General features: G+C 38.2%; 3 protein-coding genes across 3 annotated transcripts; 2 read left to right on the top strand and 1 right to left on the bottom strand.

Annotated features, from left to right (window-relative positions):
* Window positions 1-1,499: 1,499 nt before the first annotated feature.
* Window positions 1,500-4,140, bottom strand: LOC115620331 (nuclear pore complex protein DDB_G0274915). Its single transcript, XM_030513527.1, has 6 exons — window positions 4,072-4,140; window positions 3,864-3,986; window positions 3,461-3,722; window positions 2,996-3,370; window positions 2,538-2,884; window positions 1,500-2,492 (listed from the first exon to the last, which is right to left on the bottom strand). Exons 1-6 carry the CDS (start codon window positions 4,138-4,140, stop codon window positions 1,500-1,502), a joined length of 2,169 nt encoding a protein of 722 aa, XP_030369387.1.
* Window positions 4,141-10,134: 5,994 nt separating this feature from the next.
* Window positions 10,135-11,991, top strand: LOC115621622. The gene is made up of 3 exons (XM_030515317.1): window positions 10,135-10,310; window positions 11,311-11,625; window positions 11,725-11,991. The coding sequence occupies exons 1-3, from the start codon at window positions 10,143-10,145 to the stop codon at window positions 11,845-11,847; spliced, it is 606 nt and encodes a 201-aa protein (XP_030371177.1). The 5' UTR covers window positions 10,135-10,142; the 3' UTR covers window positions 11,848-11,991.
* A 1,292-nt stretch (window positions 11,992-13,283) lies between these two features.
* LOC115620326 (dynein regulatory complex protein 9) lies at window positions 13,284-14,417 on the top strand. Its single transcript, XM_030513520.1, has one exon. The coding sequence runs from the start codon at window positions 13,284-13,286 to the stop codon at window positions 14,415-14,417; it is 1,134 nt and encodes a 377-aa protein (XP_030369380.1).
* Window positions 14,418-23,988: the final 9,571 nt, after the last annotated feature.

The following is a 23,988-nucleotide window of genomic DNA, read 5'->3' as shown; positions in this document are numbered from 1 at the left end:
TTTGGCATTATCTGTTGTTGTAGTTGTTGCCTTGATTTAACTGTGTATGACACACAAAACTATAGTCCCATACCTGATGCGAATTAATTTTTTTTTGGAATTCTAACTATTTTTAGAAGCAGAAGCGGTTATTTTTGCCAGAAATAAATCTTGATAATACCGTCTTGTTTTGAGGCGAGCATCAAAGGCTCCACCAAATTACATATATGTATAGCACTACGCACTTCAAAAATTGTAAATGTGGTGGCGAGTTTGTCTACAGTCCTTAAATTTTTATTGCGTCCTATTTTAGCTGTGCAGATTTTATTATTAATTTATGTTCGTATTTTAAAGCGTATAAAATGGAATTCATTGAGTTATATACTTGTATAATGTACTTTTGCCACATAATTTTGTATACTATATATGTACATATTTCAATGGCCCAAGAATATAATATTGTAATCAAAGTTTTTTAGCACAACATTCTATGTTGTGGCATTCATCAGGGATGTAAGAAATGGAAATTAGAAAGAAATATGATTCCCCTTATTGATTTTCTTTGCCTAGAAAAAAAATTTCGTGGTCCACATCCTTTCCGCTCATCATCAACATCATTCGAAGTTGTTCAACGGTTTGATTTTATACCTTTCTCTAAAAAAATTGAGGATATATTATGATTATATTACCCAAAAGGATGAATGGTAGAGCATATAATATAGGTACAATTACATTGATCCTTTCATACGTCCATCTGTTTTAATCACAATTCTAATCTTGATGGAACTTTGCACAGAGACTTCATTTCAATGAACTTCATTGTAATGAACGCTAAGATAGTAGGTAAACAGTAAAGTATGTATAACAATGTTTTTTAGTTTGTTTTTTATTTGTAGGCGTTTTAAATGATCAGTATTACAAATTATTCATTTGTTCTGGACAGTCCACACGCTATTACAACAGTTTTTCATACATTTTTATCAGAGTCGTGCGAGTTAGATGCTTGTTTCGAAAAATAGCTGCTGTAATTATAGAGAAGGCTCTTTACACACTCACTAGCATTAGCTTTATTGGGACCTTTTCCGATTTTTTGAACGCTATTCCATATTTATTGAATTTAATTAAATTAAATTAAAAAATTATGCGTAGAAACAGTAATTGGCCGCCCGAAAAATATCATAAACTGTATTTACAATTCAAACAAAATACTGCAATTGCAGAACTGAAGGTTGTTTTCGGAATGGGAGCAAATGCAGAAGATTCTGTCGATTTAAATGTGCGCCCAAAAGCATGCAACAGCTTTTACAAAAAATCGCGTACCGGAAGGCAAACTTTATATTTCATAGATAGAGTTGCAAACAGACAAACACAAAAGGGCGGGGAAAAAAACTAGTGAGAGGAAGGAGAGAGACAGAGAGAGAGATTGAGAAATGCACTTGAGCATTGGCAATAAATTGAAAGCGGTCGTTCGCTTAACCCAAATAGCAGCAAATTAGAGCTCAACTGTTTTCGTGCTTGTTCTAATTCTTCGCCTCGCTGCCTGTTGAAAAATCGAAATCACTCTCGCTGCCCCCTACTGTTGGCGCTGAAGGTGCCGCTGGTGTGCTTGTTGTTGTGGCTGTTGTTGCTGGTGTTTTTGCAGTTTGGTTACCCAGAACACCCTGTGCTGGTTTCGCGCTTGAGCTCTCATCCGTTTCGCTGCTGTCAACGAAATTAACGCGCTTCTTCTTCTTCTGCTGTTGCTGCTGTGCATCATTAGGCGCCGCTTGTTTGTCTGTCGTCGCAAGTATCGATGTAGGTTTGACAGGCTTGGCAACAACAGCGCCAACTTCAGCAGGCGGGGCATCGCTGGCCAGGGTTGTCGCTGCCATTGACTCGGCTTCCAGTTCGGCATTATTACTGCCTTCTTCAGCGTATGCTGTTGTTGTTGCAGCTCCGGCACTGTAGCCCTCAGCCGGCTGCTCCGTCGACACCTGTTCGGCATAGGCATTATAGTCGTAGTTTGCGGTTGCGGCTGCAGCATCATATTCCTGTCCAGCGTATCTGCCATCGGCCTCATATTGTGGCGCATTGGGATCGGCAATGTATTGACCGCTGGCCTCGTCGTAAATATAGCCGGGATATGCATTGGGATCATAGCCAGCTGCTGCATACTCAGTGGCGTCGTAGTTGCTATAATCAATATTGGAATAGTCCTGTTGCATGCCATCTGTCGCCATACCTGCTGTTGTTGCTTGTGCCGCTGCCGCCTCTGTTGCGTCCGTCGCATATTGCTGATAGTCTGTGGGATTTCCGATTTCGCTGTAAATCGGCTCTTGCTGCTGCTGCTGCTGTTTTTGTTGGTGTCCGCTATCTATACTCGCATAGCTGGGCTCGCTAATGTTGCTGTTGTTGTTGTCGTATTGGCCAAAATCAATATGACTTACATCGGCATGCGTTGGGGGTGGCTGCTCAGGTGGGAACTCTTCAATTGGCTTTACCTCTTGCTTTGTTACCAAATTCTCGAATAGACCCTGCGCCACATCCGTTGTTGTTGTAGTTATTGTTGGTGCTATTGCTGTTGTTGCAGTTGTTGTCAGACGTTCACCGTAAATGGCATTTTCAATATTCTCCAGCGACATGCCGGGCTTACTCATCATCGTCGTCGTTATTGGCGGCTCAGCAGCAAAGTTTTCAGCACGCATAGCTATTGTTGTTGCTGTTGTTGTTGCTGTTGGTGGCGACAATTGATTACTCCGGGCAAGCTGCTCATCAACCGCAGCCGATGCTTTTTCCAGGGCGTCACGACTTGCTTTGATTTCGTCTAGCAAGTTTGCATCGAAGTGGGGGGAAATATCTGTCACCTCACCTGTTCGCCCACCTGCGAGCGGATTCTCCTCAATGTGCGATTGTCCCCACTCCTGCCCTAATCCCAATCCCAAGCCCAAGTCCAATCCCTTTGTTGTCGTTGCTGGCTGCCAAGGCTCATCGATTTTCAGCTGTGAAAAGTATGCTTCAAATTTGTGCGGCCCCTCGCTGGGCGCCGACATCGAAATCGACATCGATGACTCAGGCTCATTATTGACAGCAGCGATGCTTGACAATTTTTCATGCTCGGCTTTAGTCACGCGTGAATTTGGCCCGTTGCTGCTGCTGTTGTTATTGTTATTGTTGCTGCTTCGCAGCACTTGCGGTTGGCCCACATCATCAGCTGCGACAGCTTCGGCATCATCGGGCAGCTCCGCCTTTGGCAATTTATCAAATGTCAACGAGGATGTTGCCCGTGTGCTTGATGTGCTGCTCAGCTCTGGCAAACTTTTGTCTCTGGCAGTTGATGCCGTTGTTGTTGCTGCTGTTCCTGATGTTGCTGTTGTTGTTGTTGGCGATGCCTGATATTCACCTGTCAGCTCCGCCATGTTCTCCAAGTCATCGACACCTTGCTGCATGCCGGCAGCCAGAGTAAAGGCAGGCGCGGAGGTAGTCGCCAATGCTTGATGGCCATGCGTTATGCGAGGCGGCAAATCAGCGTTCTCATTGTCGAAGGCACGCAACGTGGCGCGCAGGTCGTATAGATTGGCATTCGGGCGTGCGAACTCCGAAAGTGGCATGTACAAAGGTTGTTGAACGGTCGCAGTCGGAGCAGCAAACTGCATAAAGTCAGCGGCACCTCTGGGCGTCGTCAATACCATGCCAGCGGGTGTGGGCGTGGCCATGGCGAAAGTCCATTGCTGAGCTGGCAAGCCTGCTGAGGCCAAGGTCTGGAGCTCTGGTGTTGGATTGCTCACAAAAAGACTTTGTTGTGGCTGCTGCTGCTGCTGTTGTTGTTGTTGTTGTTGCTGCTGCTGTTGTTGCAATGTAGTTGGTACTGCTGTGATATGTGGCATAGGTATTGTGGATGCTGTCACCGGCGGCACCAATACAGGTATGGGTGTCATCGCCCCTGGTCCTGTTGGTGCTGTAGCCGTCTGCTGTATGCAGCGCAACGTTTGATTTTGCACCAATTTCGCAAAGTACATTTGATACTGGAGCTGAAAAGGCATGGAAACATTGATTAAAGCCACATGTGACCATGATTGGAACTATGGAGACGGCGTATTGTTCGCGTTCGCCTACCTTCATCATTTTGAGGCGCTCACTGCGTTGTGACATCGCTGCGGTTTGCTCATCAATTCGCTCGAGCATGTGCACCAGCTTCTTGTTGCGTTCATTGCGTTTTGTCTGCTCCTCCAGAAATTCCTGATACTTTTGTCGAGTCTTGTGGCGGGAGGACTTTTCGCTACGATGGAAAGGAAAATAATTACAAAAATAGTCATTCTTCAAATTAAACTACTTAAAATAGTTTGCTTGTTTTTAAAGCATTTAACGCGACGTTCATTGCGTAATGATAAAATCCTTTGGTAGTTAGTAGTAGAGGTAATCGAAAAGTGCTTTATTTTGAACTGTGATCTGATATACAAGTACTATACGTATTTAAAGATGTACTATTGTCATCATATTTGTATTTAATTAGCTGCAGAAAGGATTGCTCGCCTAAACATAAGATTCAACAATAGAAGTATACATAAAAAGAATATTTAATTTATAAATAATTAAAAACTTAAGTCTTTAAGCTTTTATAGTTTTTTTTTTTTTTGTATAATTTTTCCTGCTTAACACTGTGAATTGTTGTTGAATTTTTTATACTATATATGTCTTCATTTTGTTCAATTGGGAAGCGATACGCATTAATAAGATTAATTTAAAAACTATTAGTATTTGTTCCAAAGATATAAGACATAAATATCACGATTATCATTACCTACTTGACTATTATTAGTATTTAATTAGTTGCTGCAATGGTTGCTCAGCTAAGCACTAGATCCAATAATAGATGTATGCATAGATTTCAAGTTTAAGTCTTTAAGCTTTACGCTTTTTTTGGTATAATTTCTCTTGCTTCACACTGAATTCTTGTTAAACTTTGTATATTGCTAGATATCTTTACCTCCCTCGTAAATACATAATGTTTTAAGGAAAGTGAATACAATTAATTTCAAAACTATTAGTATTTGTTTCAAAGATATCACGATTATTATTACGTGACTAGTATCACGCCTTTGTTAAAAATAAAACTAATAAAAATAATAAAAAATAAAACTAATACTAAAATAAAATTTATTCTTAAAACTATTAGTATTTGTTTCAAAGATATTGTATCACGATTTTGTTAAAAATAAAACTTGGTATACGAGTAAAAGTCACAATTCGTGGCATATTTTTACAAACTCGGAACATGGAACTAAAAATATTCCTAGAATTCATTTAAATTTGATAATGTTTGCTTCAATTTTTTGCTTCTTTTTTTTTTTTGGCTATCTGAGAAAGAATTTCGTGAAATGGAATTTCTTCTTATTTCGATTCACTTGTGACTTTGCAAAAACTGAAAATCCAAATGTAACTTGATATATGCATGTAAATGCCATTCCATGTTACTTACAGCTCAGTACGTTTTTGCAAGACTTTGTCCAGCTTGTGCTCCAGTTGCTGGCGGTTGTCTTCGCTGCAAATCCAGATAGAATATTGGAAATGGCCAATTGTGTTGGGATTGCATGTTCCACACTCACCTCCGCTGCAGCTTCTCCTGCAACAGTTCCACCTGCAGTTTATAATTCTCAAGCTCGGCCTGCGGATACATTTCTTTGTTAAGCCTTTGTCTGGTCAACTAAAAGTGACTGCTTCGTTGGCCAATTGGCAAAGGACTGCACCACTATTGACATACTTACTTCGACTGTACACACGCGCACACACATACACGCAGTCGTACACACACATAGACATTTAATGAGACAGTGTGTGCTATTTTTGAAGCAGCTTTATTTGAATAAATCGAAAGAAATGCGAGCAAGTACCACCAGTTGTGTGTGTGTGTGTGAGATATTGGTATTTGTTTATTTGGTCCCGTTGTCATGGGAATTTATGCCTTCCCCTTACCTTCGCCGTTGGTGGTTGGTTGCCAGGTGCGGGAACCACACGTTGGGGAGGCAATGCCAACAACGAAGGCAAGCATGTTTTTATTATTGATTTTAGGCGTTTTTGTTTCAAGCTGCTTCATTTTTGAGGCCTTAGCTGCTCAACGTGGCACGCATTGAGCGTCGAGTAACTTTCGATTTTGCGCTTCATGAGCTTCGCCTGTTGTTGTTTTACCTCCAGGTGCTGCCGCACTAATTACACACGCAAGTGGGTCAGTTGCAAGGGAATTTTTAGTTTTTTCTTCCAATTTTTTTTTCCTTTTTCCGCAGCATTTATCATGCATTGCACGAGATTTGCCTGCACGAGCGACCGCAGCAATTGACCGACCACCGGGCAAAAGGGATGAATAGGATGAACCCAACGACCAGTAACCCCCTCGACTAGGGACGAGTGAAAACACATGTTGTTGTCGCACACATTCACACACGCACACGCACTCACATGCCTACACTCAAAAAAACAATGAAGTACAAGCGGTGGTACTTTTTAGGTCTCGAAAAAGTCAACAATAGACCGTTTTAATACAATTCAAGTTCCTTAAAACAGAGTGTATCTTTAAAATAAATTGTAAAACAACGCATGTGTATTGTAAGTTGATTTTAAATTTGAGAGTGATTTATTCTTAGGTTTGAAACGGTCCTAATCCGTCAACTTGCCATTCAAATTTTTCCTCTGTGCACGAGTACATAGGGACAGAAGTACATACTCGGTGTTTGTGCAGCCAAGCGTGCGGCACCTGAATGTGAATTAATGGGAGCGTCTATCACTCGACGGCCGCAGACAACAACACACTGACATATTCGCACACTCACCAGCACCACCACCGCCACCATAACCACCGGCACAGTCGACAACAACAACATGAGCTTTGCCACTATCGCGCGGCAATGGTGGCGGCGACAGTGGCGACGGATACTGCTGACCACCGAGCCCGTAGCGCCGCTTCTCTTTCTCGGCTCTGGATTCAACTTGGCTTGGCATATGCCGGCGTTGTAATGGTCTCGTGGTTGCGACCCACAATATAAAATTTTCGGTTATTTATAGTGAAAATGGAAACGGTGGGCGCTTACATATATGTATATATACTAAATCGGATATTTGTGCGGGTGGAGAGGGTACTTGTGGGAGCACTTTGAGTGTCACATGAGCGTCGACAATTTAATACAATGGGGTCGATTATGAAGCATACAAATAAGGTAAGCCTTTAAGTAAAATGAGAAGCCTACGTATCCATATTTTTAAGGGCTTGGTAATTCCCCCTCTTTAATACAAGTAGAAATGCAGAAATGATATGGTCAATGAAATGTTGTTGAAAAACAACAAACCCACAATAAATTGCTTTATAACCAGATGTGAAATAATAGCAGAGAACTACACAGAAATTAAGTTTGCAAAGCTTTGTTTGTGTAGTTTTGAAACTATGGACAGTTAAAGCGATATGATAATTAAATAGATTCATTTTGTTTAGGGATTAGAGGAGTTGTCATCTCCAGCATGACGGATATGGTGGATTTGAACCGATATTGCTGGTTAAGAATATATATAACTTTATAACTTTATGTTACATACATTGCACAGATCTAATACTTCGGTATAATAATAATGCACTGGCATTAGGGTTATTTGATTTGGTTTTATGTGGACTGTTTGTTAAGCTTGAACAGTATGTCTCTGGTATTAAAGGAAGAGACTCCATAACCGCATACGCTAACACAATTTTAAGCCTGACCCTTAATGTTGGATCAAGAACCATTATTTAAAAAGAGTCGAGTTATCTGTATGACAAAATCTCATTTACTTTAGAAGAACTTATAATATAGTTTGTTTAAGATATAGAGCAATCAGCTGTCAACCGCATTTTAGAACTAGAATTCAAGCACACTTTCAAGAGAATAAAGTAAAAAGCATAGCACTAACACTAAATCTATACATTTACATTCAGTAGGCAACACTTATGTACTAGCCATAACGATTATAAAAGGAACCAATCAACTTTAAATGTGTGTATAATAATAATAAAATTTAACTTTTAATAATTTTATAATTAAAATATTAATTTTATCCAAGAAAATTTTGTTTTGTGACTAGTGCACTAATTTAAAGGTTTTTTCCTATCGCACTAGGAACTAATATATAACTATCATATAAAAATATAAAATATAAAATATAACTATCAGTAAATGCTGACCTTAAATGCCACTTATTGTATTATATGCATTCCAAAATAAGTGTTAGTCGAACATAAACTGTGGTGAAAGGATATGATACAATATCGCATAAATGCTTTGTATGTGAAGAGTTTTAAATTTGATGAGAATAGTATATACCTGTCCTTTATTTTAACTAGCCCAATAATTTGTTGTCTTGCTGAAAAAATCCCTATGAAATACCTATTGTACGCTTCTCTGTAATTCGTGCTTTGCCAAATGAACTTGTTGCCAAGTGATGGCAAAAATTTCAACTCGACTTTCGTTGCAAGCTCTAAACGTTTGTCGATTTGCTGGCAAATGCTAAAGATACTATAAATTCATATTTCATAGAAAAGTGCTGTTGACATGCAGAGGTTGCCACTTCGGCAGCTCTCTGGCGTTACACATAAATGTCTACATTCGTATATATGTATGTATATGCATGTTTGCGAGTGTACATATCTATCTACATACTATACTTTAGTATGTACTGCGTGCATATACAGCACATGAAAGTAAATATACACAGTCTGGTACAGAGACTGATTGATTTGTGCTTGTGTATATTAAGTAGCTGGGAATTGCTGCAAATGCTTTTCAAAGCTTTGACATTTCGATCGATGTTTATTATTTATTATGGAGATAGGCAAGCCCTTGACAGCCTTTTTATAGCAAGAGAAAACGTTAGGCGTGAAGTGCGGCCAGTCAGGAATCACAGAAGTTTTCATAACTGATAAAAAAGACGACATGGAAAATTGTAGAAAATTGTGCAAATTTTTGACTCGCACCATTTTTTGTGCACTTGTGGATTTATGTGTATAATTTTATGCAGCAATTCCCGAGCAGTGCGTCTGTATGTACTGTGTGTGTGTGTGTGTGTGTGTGGGCTTGTGAGTGTGTGTGGACTGTGGCTGCTTATCAGTCGTTGAGCAGCATACTTTTTGGCGCACTTAATTTTGGCTGCCAACGACTACAGTGCCAAAGATGAGGGACGAGGGCGCAAAGGAACGAGGAGGAGTGGCTCCAGCGCGCGTCTTTGGCCGATTTGCAGTCAATGAAGCAGAAAACTGAAAACTTTTTCTTCGAGTCTATTAAAAATAATGGCGCTGAAAAGGACACCAGAAAAAGTCCAGGCCAGTGCCAGTGCCAGGGCAAGTGCGAACTGCTGCTCAAGCACACACATGCACATATCTACATTTAAACGTACTTAAGTGTGTATGTGTGCGTGTGTCCATATTCTGGCATTAAATAAATGTTCGCTGTACAATTTTTCACAGACTCGTTGCGAATTGCGTATCAAAGCCAAACGAAACCCGAGCAGGCAGACGCAAGTGCATTGACCACTGCGGCTGAAATTCTTCCTTTTTCAAGCTGCTGTTGCTGCTGTAGTTGTTGCTGTTGCTGCTACAGTTGTTGCTGTTGCTGCTGTAGTTGTTGCTTTCTGCTGCCTGCTCTCTCTGTCGCTGTGGGCATGCTGGTGGCAAAGTGGAGAGTACGATGTCGCTGTAGGTTTGCGGTTAATGCGATAATTTAATTGTAATGCGGGTCTGGCGTCTTTTGCACCAATAATTTAACTTGCAATCAGCGCTGCATTTATTGGGTTAAACATATAAGCCAATGCAGGGCACGACGGTGGAAAGGCGAAGTACTGTCACAGACAGTACAGTATATAAGAATTTTGACATCATTCATATACCTGAAAATTGCTATACAAGTGTTACTCACTTAACCCTTTTATTTAAGATAGATGGTATTCATAAATTTAATTGAAACATGGTTTGGTTTCAATAATAAATTGACTTCCTTAAAACTCGAAGAGAAATGTGCTAAATGCTGAGATAAACAATGAAATATGGGGACAATTACTTTTGCATCTGACTATTACCGGCATGCTTTGAATGAACTTCGAAGTAGGCCCTGCCATTGAAGACAAACAAGCGGAATATAATTTCGTATTTGGATATAAACAAAATCTTTTTAGTAATAATGTCTGAATTTGGTAATATTTCTATATCTGCATCTATATCGTTTTCATACCTGGACCTGATATCAAGCATGTTGCTGCGTGATACGAAAGAGTTGGAAGCGGATTATCAGACCAAACTACAATACGTGATTGAGAAGGAACAAAATTTAATGCTAACTAAACAAAATGTAAGCTTAGTACACAAGGGTGGTCCGATAAGTACTTGTACGTAGCCTACAAAAGAAAAATGAGCAATATGGAACAGTGGCGATTTATAGTTTCCTTTTGGCTTGATACACTTGATACACTTGACACTTGATACTTGCTTCTCCATCTTCTTAAACCTGTCGAAAAACCACTATTTCGGGAGGTCTTCAAGGTATGCCGACCACCGAATCATGGACCGATATTGATCTCTCTTCTAAAATCCACAACCACGCCCATTTTTACTCCGTATATACATATAAAAAAGTGTGATCTGACTGACTTGGAAATCAACCTAAGCGGTAAGAGCATGCTTTGATGTACGCATTTAGAAGCATGCTTGGATATTCGAGCTCAAAAAGGGGCTTAAAGTTGTTGCACAAATTTCAATTTTTCATTTCAACTTTAATTAGTGTTATATTTGGTGTTTTTTAAAGCATAATATATAGGTAATATACAAATAAAAGGCATGTTGGATTAGTTTTAAAATTATGTTGTTAAAAGTTTGTTTTATGTTCTTTATATCGATTTCTAACTTATTGTACATGCTTACCCAAACAAGTTGTGTAAGTTGTTGGTATATGGAAAATAATTCTTCACCTTTGTCATATTTAGTGTAAAACCAATTACACAGAGAAATTTAGTAATAAACAAGTAATTAACAAGCGAAAATATTTTTAAAGAAATACGTTGTAGTATGCATTCATGTTCTATGCTGACGACGAAATAAAATTTAATCAATCGCAAGATTTTTTAGAAGCATGAGCCACTTTTTGTTAATTTTCAAATTTACCTTTTAATATACTTTAACATACAAATACTAGCTTTCATTACCCATCGAAGTAATATGGTGCTAGGTGGTCTATATTTTTTTAGTTTTCTAGAAATTAACTCAATGAAGGGATATAAAAAATACATAATTTGAAGAATAAATAGAGTACATATATAGAGGTAACCAATTATTTAAGATTTTATATTTTTCAGCTTGAGAAAATTCATAAATCAATTAACATGATCAAGAATTGTGTGATGAAACTGGAACTAGAATTGCAACAAAATGATTGCATAATGGTTAAAGCAGAGCGTGCACTTACGGATATTGAGGAATTGCTTCAGAGATTTGATGGAAAAGACTGCAATTTCAACGAGAGGAGTGATTATATGGAGTTCATGGAACTACTTCTTTCAGCTCAATCCTTCACGGCAAAGCGGAAGCTTTTGAAGAAAAGATTAGAACGTTATAGAAAATATCTGACAGCACATGCCAAGCCGAAAAATATTTCAATATTTAAAAAGAAGGTAATTACACTTCTAGTAGTTTTAACTTATCCAATTTTATTTGCAAAATCCTAGTAATTCACTTTTATGAGTTTATTTCATTCAACTGCTCATCCCCAGACCTGTATTATTGGCATTGCGGACTGTCATTGCAAAGCGTTGATGCAAATTGAAGGCTTAATTACGGATTTGAAAATGCAATCTAACGAAATTTCTCAGATGTTTGATGATGAAAAAAAATGAATGTAACTTGTTTAGCTGCCTCCAATACTTTTTACAGACTCTTGAGGCCGTTATCCTAAAAAGGAAGCTAACATAACCTTATTTTTAAAGTAAAATTTTTAATTTTTGCGGTATACATAGAATATACATATGTATAAAGTTGTAGTATGTTGTCATTATACATTTTATCTCTAATTGTTTAGAAATAGTCTGCAATTTGTCGTCCAAAACTAAAAGATTTGCAGCTGTAAGTTGTTGTTTTTCCAATATGTATCCATACTCTAATTTAAATAATGATAGTGAATAATGCCGTGGTATAGGGATTGCATTAGAGTAGTTGTGGAAAATAAAAAAATAAATTGTTAATTATGTATGTATGCACTGAAAAGCAAAGGCCATGATCAAAACATCATTTGACAGAAAATTTTGGCCTTAATGGCGATTGTCGCTTTTGTTTTTTCACACCGACGACTCATTGTGTAAGCATTCTAAAAAATCACTTCCCAAATATTTTTTACAAATGATAATGGGGCAACACTGTTAGCTCGAACAGCAGCATACAAATAAAAAAATGTTGGCGCACCATTTCGCCTTAAAATAGAACCGAGTTGGATTCGTTGAAGTTTTTTTAATGATGATGTTAATGATATGCATTAATTATTATTTAAACTCATCCTGTACTATTATTAAATCAACATTTTTATTTGGCTTACTTTTTTCACTGATTTTAATAGGTTTTAGAGATAAGGCACAAATGACCTATTTTTGAATATGAGCATTGTCTTTTTTACATGGAATATTTTTACACTAGCTTTTCTGGAACCAATCTACCGTGTAAAAAAGAATTGGGTGTATATGTAGTTATTCACAAATAATATTGATTTTAAGAATTAAAACCAAACCAAACCAAACGCCATAGTCTACTGTGGCGATATGAGTTATTCTGAGCCAAAGGCATAATGCTGTGCAGGCAGCGTAAGGCAATAAATGAACAAACTCAAAGAGCAATGGAAACGAGAGTCCAAAGAGTGCTGGCAAATAAAGGCAATGATTTCTGGGCTCTGCATGTGAGCGAATATTCCTGTGGGTTTGTATGTATTGGTGCAATATGGGTGCAGAACCATTTTGGCATTGCAACACGTTCTGGTCATGACTCGTGAAGCAGTTGGGAAGCAATGCAGTGATGATGGTGACAAAGCCGCTGCATGAATATTTCATTGCGTTGAGCGGTGTGCATGAAAATGGTAGCCTACTTATTGACGCTACCAAAGTCAAAGTTTGTGTGTGGCTGAGCTTGCTTACACTCGCAGGCAGGAGTATGTTTGTGAGCTTAGCCGTGGCAACAGTTGCCGAGCCAACGATTGAACGTTTGGAATTGGCTCACCGCTTTGTTGACTCGTGAGGCAGTCAGTCAGGTAGAGAGCCAGCCTACGGGCAGTGCTTTGATGAAACTCGTAATGGAGTCGCAACCCACTTATGAAGGTTACAGTTCAGAACAGTTGCAAGCCTTTCAACAGGCATTACTGGCGGCTAGTTACAGGGATGCGGAAGATAAACTGCGACTCCAGCAGCGTTCGCAGCGCATGCAGATGGAGAAGCCGTTGCCAGCGCTGCCGGCATCGTTGCGTCGACGGAGTAGCAGCAGCGGTGGCGCAAAGAGCCTACAATCAGGAGAACGCCAGTTATTGACTGGAAAAATGCTGCCACGATTGGAATCTCTACTGGGCGAGCCAGCTGCCGAGCAAGTGTTGCACGATTCAGTGTTAAATTCGCTCAAATTTCAAAAAGATCTGGACGCTTTAAGGGATGTGTTTGAACTGGCAGCCACACATCTGTATGCCGAAAATGAAGAGGAGCAGGAGGCAGCAATGGAGATACTGGAGCAGGCTATTAAAGAACTGAGTTGCAACAATAGCGAGGAGGCACAAGCCGCTTTGCAGTTGCAACAGGCACGCGATGAATTGAAGTCCTTGCGGGCACAAGTGGAGCAAGTCAAATGTGATGGAGTCGTTGAGTTAAACGCAAAGGACGAGCGAATTGCTGAGTCTAAATACAAGTTGCGTTGTGTGTCCAAGGTAAATGATTTGGAGTATAATCTTGTGGAGCGATGGGAGGCGGGGCGCATAACACAGGCCGACATTTGGGGCGAGAATGCTGAGCGCGCCTATTTGCGTGACATTCTTGATTACAAACAACGCCTGGAGCGTGAGCAGCGCGTGAGTGGTGAGCTGCAAGCCTTTCGAAGTCGAGAACTGGCGGAGTTGCAGCAACGCATTGGGGAGTGGCAGCAAAAATATGCAAGCGAAATGAGACGCGTGGATCGAGAGGCTGAGGCCTGGGAATTTCGCATTATCGAGGTGCAAAAATCGCTGGAACGACATCGTGAGGTGTACGAACAGCGTGTGGCATTCGTGCAAGACTATCGTGCCAAGAAGGATGAGGAGCAGCGTCAGCATGATCTGCAGCTGCATCGCATAGAGTGTGCAGTGCGGTTGCAGGCCTGGTGGCGTGGCACGATGGTTCGCCGGGGACTGGGGCCGTTTAAGAAGAAGCCAAAGAAGGGAAGGCGAGGAGGGAAGAGCAAAAAATAGCCAAAATACTATATATAGACAAATAATATTCTTATTAAATTCTTTATATAATATATGTGCGAAATGTTGTTTGTACATACAATATTTATATTAATATAGAAATAAATCAATAATAAAATACCGATTATTATTACTTAAAATACTGCTTGCTTATAAGAAAAAGATGCAAGAAATTAAAACAATACAATTAAAATTTAATTAAAATTAAAAAAACGTCTAGATCTTAAAGGCTTATATATAAGCTTATATATATTAAGTGTTGGAAATGTATGCTTTTGAATTACAAATTAATACATTTGCCACTTCTCTCAATACAATTAAAGGTTTTACAAATAATCTAAGAAAGTCTTGCATTTACAATTTTTCATGTTCGTCACCGAATACAAAAAGGGGTTACCATTTGTGTGGAGCACAAAAGATTTAGCCTGGAAATATCTACATTGGCTTATTTTCTTATAAGTTTTTCCATCTTCCTGCTATATTCAAAGTAATATTATTAAGTGGACTTAATTATTTCGACACAATAACAATTTGCCGACATCCACGAGCCTGTGAATACACATTCGTTTTCACCAAAGATTTTCTCTCATCACAGAGGACCTATACTTGTCTTGTAGAAACGCAGTTCTGTATGTTGAAGACCTGAGTCCGGCGTTTTTATTCGACACTTTTAAATACAATATTTCTAAAAAAGTTGGTATTTTTTAAGCTTCAAATACTGGTTTCATTGCTTAAATTAATTAGTGAGTTGCTAAGAATTTAATTCTCATAGAGGTCTGATCCTTGTTTTGTCACTTGTTGTTGTTATTGTCGCTGCACCTGTTGTGGTTGCTTTTATAGTTTCTGTTGTGTTTTTTCCTTATGGAAATTAACTCGTGACTTAAAACCAATTAAAAGTTGGACGCGACGTCTGCTGTTAACACATCAGCGTCCAGTTCGCGACCATACCCAGGACCTTAATGACATTCTTCATTGTCAACCGGGGCAGCCTTGGTCCATTGTTTACGCGTTGATAACGACGCAAACAAGCGGCGAATGGCGCACAATGGCCAGGATGATGTTGCTTCAAGTTGAAGTGGCTGTTGTTGTTATTGTAGATATTGCTGTTGTATAAGTTGGTTTCTATAAGGTTTGTTTCATATCATATTACTAAAATAATGAATTCAATTTATTTATAAATCAAGTTTGTCTCCTTTTTTTTGTATTTCATAATTAGGGAATTTTAAAATTTTTTTAGTTATCGCTTCAACTTTTATTAAGTTTACTTCGTTTTTATTTAACACAAGTGAACGATAGTTATAAGTACTTATTATGAAGATGCTTTTCAAAATAATTATCTCTCTGTCTCTTGGTCTGAGCTGAAGAGTTCCACAATCTTATTTGAATAGAATTATGTCTGTTATCAGAATAGTGTTTATTAATCTTTAATCTTTATTTAAAATCTGTTCTTGGTTGCACAGTTATTAAATTTAATGAAAACTTTGATATTTTTTTAATCATGCATTAGTCATGATGATACTTTTCAAAATAATTAGCTCTTTGTCTTTTAGTCTGAACTAAAGAGCTGCGCAATCTTTTTAAAATATTATATAATAGGGTTGGCCCTTCACATAATTTAGGTGGACATTTTTTCTAATTTTTATATTGTATACCCAATTGTAATTTGTAATGTACAAGTATAACAACATTAGCTGAAATATTTCGCAAACCGATCTAGGGAAAGGTTTTGTCTCGAAACTAGTTTAGTTTCTGGAATTTTTTGTTAATTTCTTCGGAATTTTTCACAGCATTCCGGCACAGAATTGCCTTTAAAAGAGCAACTGTTCCCAGCCACCCAGAGTATTGAAATTGTAGGAATAATATTTAAGTAGTATGTAAGCTGGATTTATGAAACAGACCTTAAATACTTGCATATACAAGATATTCATTTTTTCATTTTGGTATTTCCCTTACTCGCTTTATTTGTTTGTGTGTTGCGCTGGGCAACAATTCAGCGCACTTTGCACTGAACTTTGTTGTAGTAGTTGTTGTAGTTATTGTAGTTGCTGCCATTGTTTTTGTTGTATGTAGCTGATGTTGGTATTGTCGCTTGGCGATAAACTGCGACAATTTGCCTGCTGAATAAGTGCAAGTTTTTCGTTGCCAGTGAAAGTTACGCATGTGCGTATGTGAGCGTGTGTCAGTGTGTGTTCATATGTGTGTATGCGTTGCAATTTAAAATATAATTAATGGTCGTTGTCGTAATTCATTGAATTTGCATTGCATGGTGAAAGCCCCGAGTGCTGTTGTCACTGCATGTTTGTTGTGTGCCGCCTCAACGCTGAGCGCCTATCTCTGAGTGCATTTGCACATACATACTTATGTATGTGTGTGTGTGTGTTTTTGTATCTGGGTGTTATTGTGTGCTCACATTTCTTTTATGCACTGGAGCTGCAGCTTCAGCAACAGCAACTACAATACCAACAGCAAACAATAATGCTTGCCACAAGTCCATTTCATTGCATTCTTTTGTTTGTTTGGCGGCAAATAAATTAATGGTGGACAGGCAGCAAGCAAACAAGGCAGCCAATGCACTCTGTTGCACAATTCGGGGTGGGGATGACAGTGGTGCCGAGCACTTGGCCTGGCCAAATTGGCCAGATTAATGCAGGTAAGGTTGACAAAAAGGTGCGTGGCAAATACATCTACGCCAAAGGGGATTATTTTCGGCGCTTACAAAATGTGCGACCCGTAAATATTCTACAAGTGATAATTTTATTTTTTGAATGTCAGTTAGAAGAGGGTTAGACTCTCTAAAAAATATTTGTATAATAGATAGTTGTTAAAAATTGTACTGCAAAATTTTAAAGAAGAAACAAATGAATGTCTACGATCTAGGATGTTCTTTAAAAATACAAAGAAAACGGTTATAAATCAAATTCCAATTCTTAAAATTAATTCTAAAGTCATCTATAAATGCCTTGAAGCTATTTATGGCTTGAAGACACTTGACAATTGACGTTGAACTTCAAATAGGACCTGCGAAGTAAATCGAAGGATTATAACTTCGATTAATACATATTTAATGATTATTTCTTCTCAAAATTATATGGCAATATTTCTGAAAGCTAGGATGCTAAATTTGTTTTCACTAAATCAACCTAACTGCAATGTACCGAATTCCTTCTATAATTGCTTGCAGACTTCATTTACAATTTCTATGCATATATATTTTATTTTCCATATCCAATGTCCAGCATGATTAATTTGGTGTGCCCAACCACTTATTTATGGGTTATATATTTATCGTATTGGCAGCCGCTTTTTCGATATTTTTCGACGCAGCAACAAGGAGCAAATGATACTCAGATATAAGCGTTTACTTTTCGGAGAGCTGCTTTCCTGTTTTAACAAAATTGAAAACCTTATTTAAAACATTTTCCATATTATTCGCAAGATGTTTCCACTTCATTTAAATGTCAAAGGCCTCTAAATGCAATTAAATCAGAAGAGCAGGTTGTTTTTTCTACCTCGCATTGTGAGTTTTCCGCTATTTGTAATCTTTTATTTATATACGTACATACAAAGCCCTGTATTTATAATTAATTAATAAAATTACAACTTATTACAACTTTTTTACCTTGAGTGTGTATGGTTGGGTATGTGTAAAATAATTTGAAAAATATTGATTCAATAGTACTTAACACTGTGAAATGAATTGAAACTCTTGCTTATTATTATAGTATAAAAAGGATGTAAACAAATGCTGAATATATTTTTTAAGAGTCAAAAGGACATCACTGTGAGAGACCACACTTCTTTTCTGGGATTCGCTACCCGTGCGGTCCCCCCACAATTAGCTTGCATCTTTGCATTTTACTCTGCGACTTATATATTTTTATACTCTCTTATACCTATATACTTGTAGTAAGGCTATCTTTGCGATTCTGTATGCTGTTTTCGTACCATTAAAAATGGTATCAGCAACTTCGCCATTACCTCAACCATAACCGTTTTCTGCCTTTACTTCCGGCACTTTGTTTGTGCCATACACTATTTAAGAATGAAAACAAAAGGCGTGCGCCTTAATAGCTTGCGCCGCCTGTCATGTTTGTTACTTAAAGCATACAAAATGGCGCTACGAAAATCCTTTTAAAACGGAGCCACACAACAACATGAATAGCGGTAGTACCGGCAGCTCACAAAATGGTGTGTCGTGTCCCTTTTGGCCAACGTCACATGCGGCAAGTCGCGCTAGCCGAAATTTACATACAAATTAGGGTTAATGAGCAGTGAAATTGTTATTTAACATCCAGTGGCCGTTAAGCGCTTTAAAGTATGCAACACTTGTGCGGAGCGATACTCGCGCTCGCGTCTAAGCGTCTTTAATGCTCGCCAACCGTTTGTGACACGTTTTGAAAATTTTGCGAAAAATTTCGTGCGTGTTTTTAGTGCAAAGGATTTTGAGGGTCAATGATGGCAAGTCAACTGGGCGACTTTATGGCCAACTTTTGTGCAAATAAAAAAACAATTTAATTAATATTTGCGTGCGGCCTACACACACACACAGATGTGTGTAAGCAAGCATTAGCATTCACACTCATAAATTTAATTGAATTTTATATTGCGCCGCGTGCTCAGAAATTAATTTTATTTTTATTTTTTTGCTGGCAGCTGTGTGTGTGTGTTCTTTTTGTGATGTATTTAAAATTTAATCAAACGCTTTAATTTGATTAACAACGCACGTCTTTCAATATAAATTTATGGTTGTGCGGCGCATAATCAGAAAAGCTGTCGACGTGCAATCACTTGGCCAGGGTTCGACCGACTGGCCAAACGTTACAGTGCAGCCGTAAAAAGGGGTTAAAGGAGCTAGAAGCATTCGCACTCACTACTTGGCTTTCAACACATTTGGTATGCGTGCGTGCGTGTGTTCGTGTGTGTGTGTGGGTGGTCAAGAGGGAGTCTGGCGAGCTCGCTTTACCGTTTCATAGCAACACGTACGTCTGATAAAATATTTTATTGGTATGTGCAAAGGGGGCATTTGCAGCTCGGTGGCTCGGGAGCAACGCGTTGTCAGTCAACAGATCGTCCTGGTCGAATATTTTATTTTTTACATTTGTTTTTACTCTGCTTCTGAGACCAATGCATATTTTATGAAATTAGAACGTACATTTGTCAGACGCTGCAAAAAATGCCTGCCCTTACTACGATAAATCATCATAATATGTAACTTAAGCTGAAGTGTAAACAAAATAAAGCGCACTTTTATTTGCCTACGTGTCTTCATTGTACAGCTCACTATCAAATACATAAACACACAACTATACGAGTATTCGTATTCGTATTCGCATACACATACACATCTGTCTATCTGGTCATGCAAATCTAAAATAAATCTACAATTGCCGGCGCACGGAAGTCACGCAGCTGCCCACGGCTGTTCAGTTCAGTTCTGGCATCAGTGGGATATAGTGTGCCAGCATCATCAGCAGATATACATAAATAACACACAGAGAAATGTGAAATGTTTATACACTGAGAGTAAATTGCATGAAGTTGTAATTGATAGCGTATTTGCTTGTCAAACATTTTTATTTGAAACAAGAGAGAACGTTACAATTGAGCAAGCCCGACAGTGAAATACCCTGCACCCAGGCAAACTTCCGACACTGAGGTATATGCGCCCATAGCAGAAGCAAAAAGAGGATGAAGAAGAGCGAACTTGTTGCTGCAGTTTAGGGGGGTTGCACTGGAGAGAATTTGTTTCGCTAATAACTATTCTTAGAATTGACCGAATTTTAAACAACAGTAGATAATTATATATAAATGATGTGTGCAATGTTTGGTTTAGGTAGCATTTGAAATGTGAAAATTCTGTAGCGGGGGAAAGGGGGAAAATTCCAAAAAATAAAATAAACTCGTCCTTTATTCTAGCTTTTATAGTTTCTGAGATCGTTTCGTTCATCCAGACGGACAGACGGACGGACGGACAGACGGACGGACGGGCGGACATGTCTAGATCGATTTCTCTCGTCATGCTAATACAGAATCTATATACTTTATGGGGTCGGAGATGCTTCCTTCTGCATGTTACATACTTTGCACAAACCTAATATACCCTTTTTACCCTACGGGTACAGGGTATAAAAATTACAATACTAAAGAATCGTTTTTGAAACATTTGATGCAGCCTTATGTCAAAAAGCTTCTCATAATTTATTTTTAGATATGTGATGTAATTAAATTATGGTTCATTATTGCAGCTGTAAACTAATTTCTGTAATCCATTTAGATACTATAGCCCCATACAGATTGTACTGAGATTTAATTGATTGCTAGTTTTTAAAAGTTGTGGTAAGTAAATACTTAGAGTGATATAATATACCACGGTGCACAAATATAACCCAGATATACAATATGATCCTGGACGACATCAAAAACACAGGTTCGTGAATGGCATAAAATGTTCAAAGAGGGTCGAGAAAGCTTTGAAGACGAATTTTTTCGAAGGAGACCAAGAACCTCAACTGATGAGCAACTCGTAGGGCAAATCAAAAATTTGGAGCTTTAAAATCGTCCATTGACAACTTGAGACATTGCTGATGCTATTGGTATTTCCAATAAATCAGACAAAACTACAATTCTCAATTGGTTCCAGAAATGCTGTACCGCTGCCTCGTGACCATTTCGCCAAAAACAAGATGCATATCGTCTTACCACCATTGCATTCGCAGGATGTAGCTCCGTGGAACTTCTGGCTATTTGATAAATATATAAGACTACTACTATTTTGACACGGTTGAGGAGTTTTAAGCGGATTCGAAAAAGGTACGGAAAAGGAATTGACGATCAGAAGTACCGTTGACATGGCATGGCATTGCATCTGGATGGAAATGCTTTAAAGGCAGTACAAAATATTTTTTTGAAATCATAATAATAATATTAATAAAAAGAGTGCTGGCTATTTCTTGTGCACAATATGATGTGCAGTTGTAAGAAATGTAAATTAAATTAATTATATTACTTTTTTTGTAATATCGTAAATAAATATTTGGCAGATATTTCAATTTTAAAATGCTGTGTTGTGAAATTTTCCTTAAACCTAATTTCGAAATAAGGGACTTTTGTGTCTTCCAGATTTTGCTTGCATTTTCGTTTTCCCTTACAACATTTGACAGTAAACATCTGAATATGTGTGCAAAAAGTGACTTAGTTCCTATTCCACATTGCTCCATATAAGTCATCTTCTATTGTAAGAAGTGATTACTGTTTTGAAATTCTACACAACATGAAGCCAGTTTGAAATTTTCCTGTAAGGTCATGTTTAGTTGATATAAACGGCGTATTCAATGAATTTCAAACTATTGTTCGAGTGTACTTATGCCAAATACTGCCTAAGCTAGCAAGTTGTTGAGTTTTGTCGAATTCAGCTCGTGAAGGTGGGGGCTAGCGGGGAATTGAGGAGCTGTGAGTGTTCAACTATTTGCGCACGACCGATTCGAAATGAAACTCAGCTCTGAGCGCCTTGAGCGGATTTGTATGCGTTATTAGGTTGTTGCTTTTGCTGCCATTGCAATCATTGCTAAATATTATTCGGCCTGTCCCGGCTTAATGCATGTTTCATTGCTGTGCGCCATGAAGCATGCTTTAGTTTTGTGCATAATTCAACAATTAACAGTTATGGGTGCGAAGCATTGGCCAGCGGTTGGCAGTGAATTCATTTCCGTGCCACTCACTCATTTGCATCAATTTATGCGCATTAGTCGAAAAGCTGGCAAGCTAGCAACATCATCAATTGGCGTTCAACGAACCTGACGCCATTTTCCAAATCAAATACTCGGATCCTCTTACCCCATCCACTGGCGAATATGGCAAAGTCCAATTGAATTCTTTGTTTTGTGCCGAGGGAGAGAGCAAAAACGGCACAGAAGTTTTCAGCAAACGGCAAATTTTCTGTTATTTCGTTTGCTTGGGTGCCGGTCGGAATTTTAAATATGGCGTCTGCTTTGTTTGAAAACGGAAGCGAGTGTCTGTCAGTCAGTTTTTATGCTGTTGTTGTTGCTGCTGCTACTCTGCTCGATTGTTGCTTGTTGTCGTCGTTGTCGTCGTCCCCAACAACGTCGTCGACCCAAAATGAAGTCAAGCAACTTTTTCGTCGCTGTTTTGGCAAAGGAAAAGGCGCCTAATGTGTGCATAAATGGGTCTCTCCCTACGTGTTTGTAATTGACATTGCCAGTGGCGTTATTTCAGGGGTCTGTGCATTGCCAAATATTTGAAATCAAGTAGAACTTAACAAAAAGCTTGGGGCTATTTTAAATTTGTTCAAGTCGACTTCAAGTCTAGATTTTTAGCTACTATGTAATGTTATATTGTTATCATATCTGCTGAAGAAAAATGACAAAAAAGTTTAAGTAAAAATAACGTTTAAAAGGTAGTTCATTTTTCTTTTTAGCAAGACAAATTAGGTATGTATTCATAGGAATTTATTTAGATTTATGAATTATTTGATTGGCTTCATAATTGAATATTCAATATATAATGCTTTAAAATGCTATTCACCTACTATTCTATTGACAACAATGCTGCGTAATTTGTGTACAGATAGCATCCTAGTATTACTCGCACTAACACAAAAATGGTTCCTTAGCAAAAGAAAACTAAATGAAAGGTATATATTTATTACTCATGAAAAACTTATCTTCTGCTCTCTACGTTTTACAAAATAATACAATAAATAAAATATGAAGTACTCGTATAGGAAAAGCATATATTTATTACTCATTACAAACGTACCTTCTAGACTTTTCACATTACTTATCTTTTGCAATAGAGAGCGATTGTATTTTTCAAAAATTGCCCCCTTTTAAAGTATTTTTTAACTGCCCCACTGCTTTATTTTCTCTTGTTCCTAGCGATATCTGCTTATATAGCAGCCACATGAACCGCATACACATAAAAAGAAACATAGAGAAGCACACACACATGCGCACTAATGCTATTAAAAAGTGTGCACTAATAAAGTTGACTTTGCATTTTTAATAGTCTACTTTTCGGCGCATTAGTTTTAATGTCTGTGAGAGCAGAGTGACTGACGGGTAGGTTTATAAACTGACAGACTATTCGACTAACTAACTGCTTGACTAAATGGCTTGTCATTTTCTATGCTCGGCTTATGTCTGTCTAGCAATAATGCATGCCCAGAAACGTATCAAGAATCTGCTCGCTTAATTTAGTCCACAAACGAGCACAAGGTTGTCACAAGAATCTCTCATTGCAAATATTTTCCCAACATGTAGCTCTAGAATATTTGCATAATGATATTAATATTGTTGCGGAACCAACAAATCTATAGACATTTGCGTGCAAATTGAAAATGAATGCATGACTACAACAGCAAACACCAAGAATTGCTTATCATATCTGTGCCATATTATTGGTTAATATGTGTATGTGTATGTTGTTGCAAAAAGTGACAGATGATGCAAAATGTTGACCAATTTTTATGCACATTTGCATTTGTTTTTCCTGTTCTGTAAACTGTAATGAGCGGCACCAACAGCTATAGCAGCAGATAAACATGCCGATAAAT

Source organism: Scaptodrosophila lebanonensis, unplaced genomic scaffold (assembly GCF_003285725.1).
Source record: "Scaptodrosophila lebanonensis strain 11010-0011.00,11010-0021.00 unplaced genomic scaffold, SlebRS2 tig00000024-arrow-pilon, whole genome shotgun sequence".
NCBI lineage: Eukaryota > Metazoa > Arthropoda > Insecta > Diptera > Drosophilidae > Scaptodrosophila > Scaptodrosophila lebanonensis.
The sequence above is the reverse complement of the archived record's forward strand: the minus strand, read 5'-3'. Positions and strand labels throughout refer to the sequence as shown.